At 55.5% G+C, this 3902-nt stretch overlaps 1 protein-coding gene across 1 annotated transcript in view; it reads left to right on the top strand.

Moving 5' to 3' along the window:
* Nucleotides 1-3550: 3550 nt before the first annotated feature.
* IGSF21 (immunoglobin superfamily, member 21) overlaps nt 3551-3902 on the top strand; it is a gene marked incomplete at its 5' end in the record, with an annotated part of 3576 nt that continues 3224 nt past the window's right edge. Inside the window, one exon of the mRNA XM_010131447.1 lies at nt 3551-3670. Within this exon, the coding sequence (XP_010129749.1) occupies nt 3551-3670 (120 nt within the window). The remainder of the gene's footprint in view (nt 3671-3902) is intronic.

The following is a 3902-nucleotide window of genomic DNA, read 5'->3' on the forward strand; positions in this document are numbered from 1 at the left end:
TTCCTTTTTAAATTAGAATTTGTGAATCGGATTTCAAAGCTCGTTTTTCCCAGCGTGGGATAATAAAAATTCCGTGTGTGGTGGGGAAAAGTGTTGTTCCTTCGAGATGAAATGATGCTTTGCACCTCCAAGTGTCTGTGTGTGGGTTGGGAAGGGCTCAGCATGGCTTGTCCTGTTGGATGTGAGCAATGAGGTGCTCGGGGTTGCTCAGGAAGATGCCCAGGCCTTGCTCAGGGGAGGCTCAGGAGGTGCTCAGGATGCTCAGAGGTTGCTCAGGAGAAAGCTCTGCGGATGCTCAGGAAGGTTAGAGATGTTCAGGAAGGTCAGGGGTTGCTCAGGAGGATGCTCTGGGGATGCTCAGGTGGGTCAAGGGTGCTCAGGAAGGTCAAGGGGTTGCTCAGGAGGATGTTCTGGGGATGCTCAGGTGGATCAAGGATGCTCAGGAAGGTCAGGGGTTGCTCAGAAGGATGCTCTGGAGGTACTCAGGAAGGCGCTCGGGATGCTCAAGAGTCGCTCAGAAGGATGCACAGGGCTTGCTCAGGGGGATGCTCAGGATGCTCAGGGGATGCCCAGACAATGATCAGAGGTTGCTCAGGGGGTTGATCAGAGAGAATGCTCAGGAGAGCATCAGCGGGTGCTCAGAGGTGCTCAGAGGTGCTCAGAGGATGGTCAGGGGATGCTCAGGAGATGCTCAGAGGATGCTCAGTTGATGATCAGAGGATGCTTGGGGGTTGCTCAGGGTGATCTTGGGAAGGTCAGGAGATGCTCAGGATGCCCCGGGGATGCTCAGGCAATGATCAGAGGTTGCTCAGGGGTATGTCCAGAGGGATGTTGCTCAGAGGATGCTCAGAGGGTCAGGGGATGCTCAGGAGATGCGCAGAGAATGCCCAGGTGATGCTCAGAGGTTTCTTAGGGGAATGTTCAGGACATGCTCACAGGTTGCTCTGCTCCTCAAGCTTTGCTTCCCCGCGTAGCGTGGGCTCCGCTCAGCCGCTCGCTCGGTTGTTGTACAAATTTCTGACACGACTAATTATTGTTTGGAGGATGTTTTGGCAACTTCACAAACGGATTACGCGTTCCCTAACTCAACAGCCTGGCTCCGCTGCCATAAACCCAGCGGTTTCACTCGGCGCTGGATTCAGCCATTGCTCTCCTCTCCCAGGGAGCACCAGGAGATTCGGGGAATTAAACCGTGCACGGGGCGAGAGACCACGAGCATCCCTTGAGCAAGGGACAGGGACATGCCGTGTTCACCTGGTTATGGCCCATCGCACCGTCCCGGCGAGGCAAGGCAGCTGCTTTTTTGGGAGCTGAAAACCCTCCGTTTTCCTCCCTTTTCACCACATATTGTAGAACTAATAGAATTTGTGAGCAGAAAATTCCACCGCCCTAGGACCGGGCACTTAAAAGCATCGGTAATCGTCGGCACAGCGCCGGCAAATTGTCCGTGGAGCCTGCGATGTTTGCGGTAAAAGTCTTTTCACACCGTTGCCTTTTTTCAGAGGAAAACAGCAACTTGCCTGGGGAGAAAGGAAATATTTCTCAGAGTGTGTATAAAAGAGCTTGTTTACTGGATCCTTGGCTTGATGCTTTTTGTGGGGGGGTTCTGCCTTATTTTGGGCGCCGGTGGCAGTATTGGGGAAGGGTTTGGTGATGGGTCAGTTCCTGGATGTTTTCACTCCCTTTCATTTTACCCTTCTGTATTTTCCTCGTTTTTTTTTTTTATTGGAGTCTTTGTAACGGCACGGTCACGTCGGTGCCGTCCCACGGAGCGTTATCCCGGGCGGCGCGGTTCTTATCTGCGCGGCGCAGAGGGCTGCCGGGGCTGCCTCTTTTCATACCAGCTTTGAACGCCGCCCGCTCAGATGTGAAGAGCAAAGCCAGGAGACATCCAACTCCGGATTTTTTTTTTTCTCTTCCTCTGATTAAAAACCCACCCTCGTCGAGTAAGACACTGCTTTATGAATATCTATATAATTTATTTTCCTCATTTTCAGCATGCTTAGAGGACATGAAGGACACGACAGGCAGTGAATTGGCTTTGTAGGGCTGGGGCTCCCCGCTCTCTGCTCCCTTCCAGTGGCAGAAACATCAAACCGACCCAATTAGGACCATTTTACACCCAAATCTGTGTGCAAACCCAAAGGCTTTGCCCTTGTGGCAAGGGAAGGGAGGGGTCCCCAGCTTGGTGGGGATTGAAACCGCTCCTGCATGCTGCTAACGAAGGGCGTGGATGATTTCCCGCTCCATGCGTGGGTAGTTAGAGGATGGAACAGATGGCGGAGGCTTAGTTGAAAGCGTTGCGGCCATTAAAAAGAGCTGCCAAGTGACTGTTCGCTTCGCCAGGGGCTTGTTTGTGCTGGTGGGGTCTCACGGGGCGAGGAGGAGGCGTGGGAAGGTAGCCAGGGGCTTTCAGAAAGGATCCGGCAAACCAGCACTGCATTTCCCTGCCCTGGCTGGGGAAGCTGTGTGAGGCACGTGCCTGGGTTTGTCTGGAACAGTGGGGTGGGGGTGCTCTGCGCAGGAATTGCCCCATCCCTATTGCGCTGGTGGGATGCTGCCAGTTGGCAAGGTGGCATGATGCTGCCAGTGAGGTGGGATGATGCTGCTGGTTGAGGTGGGATGATGCTGCTGGTGAAGCAGGATGATGCTGCTGGTGAGGCGGGGTGATGCTGCTGGTGAAGCAGGATGATGCTGCTGGTGAGGCGGGATGCTGCTGCTGGTGAGGCGGGATGATGCTGCTGGTGAGGCGGGATGATGCTGCTGGTGAGGCGGGATGATGCTGCTGGTTGAGGTGGGATGATGCTGCTGGTGAAGCAGGATGATGCTGCTGGTGAGGCGGGGTGATGCTGCTGGTGAAGCAGGATGATGCTGCTGGTGAGGCGGGATGCTGCTGCTGGTGAGGCGGGATGATGCTGCTGGTGAGGCGGGATGATGCTGCTGGTGAGGCGGGATGATGCTGCTGGTGAGGCGGGATGATGCTGCTGGTGAGGCGGGATGATGCTGCTGGTGAGGCGCCTTTGCAGCTGGCACGAGCATTTCCACGCCCCGCTGCACCAATCCTTTTGCACGTCTCTTCCTCCCGTATAACAATCTAGATAACTATCGATCAAAGAGTGCTCAGGGTTTGCTGGGAGTTGGGGCTCTGGATGCTTTTTAGCCGCCACGCTCTGCTACAGCCGCTGCATCACCCCAGCAATCCGTAACGTCCAGTGCCAAGCCGCCAATGTCGGCATTTCGCGGGCGGTTCATGGCCATGCTCTGCGGCTTTTGGCTCTCAGCGGTGCCTTTACCTCCCGTACGCTTCTCCTTTCGATAATGCAATTACTTCCCCTTCTGAGGAGCTGTCAGTGCCGGTAAACTCCAGCTGCTAAACCGCATTACACAGCTCCCTCCTGCAGCCTTTGCTGTTATTAATAGTTTATTGATCCCCGTCGCTGGCGATAAGCAACCCCATCGGATGCCTTGATATCTGGACGCCGACCGCTGCATCCCCCGGGAAAGCGGGGTCAGGATGGAGCGAGTGGTGAGCCCTGTCTCTCCTCCCCAGCCTCCCCGAGGTTCGCATATCAGACAACGGTCCCTACGAGTGTCACGTGGGGATTTACGACCGAGCCACGCGGGAGAAAGTGGTCCTGGCCTCTGGGAATGTATTCCTCAACGTGATGGGTGAGTGCAGCCCCTGGGAGGGGGGGCGGAGGGGAGAGGGCTCTGGGGTCTCAGGGTGGGGGGACAGCAGGGATCTGGCTCATATTCCCATCCCCAGGGGTGGGGATGGAGATGGGACAGGGATGAGGGTGGCAATGGCAGTGGGGATGAGATTGGAGATTAAGGTGAGGATGGGGATGAGGAGGGGGATAAATATGATGACAGGGATGGGAGTTGGGACAAGGATGGGCATA

This window comes from Buceros rhinoceros, unplaced genomic scaffold, assembly GCF_000710305.1.
Source record: "Buceros rhinoceros silvestris isolate BGI_N320 unplaced genomic scaffold, ASM71030v1 scaffold7942, whole genome shotgun sequence".
NCBI lineage: Eukaryota > Metazoa > Chordata > Aves > Bucerotiformes > Bucerotidae > Buceros > Buceros rhinoceros.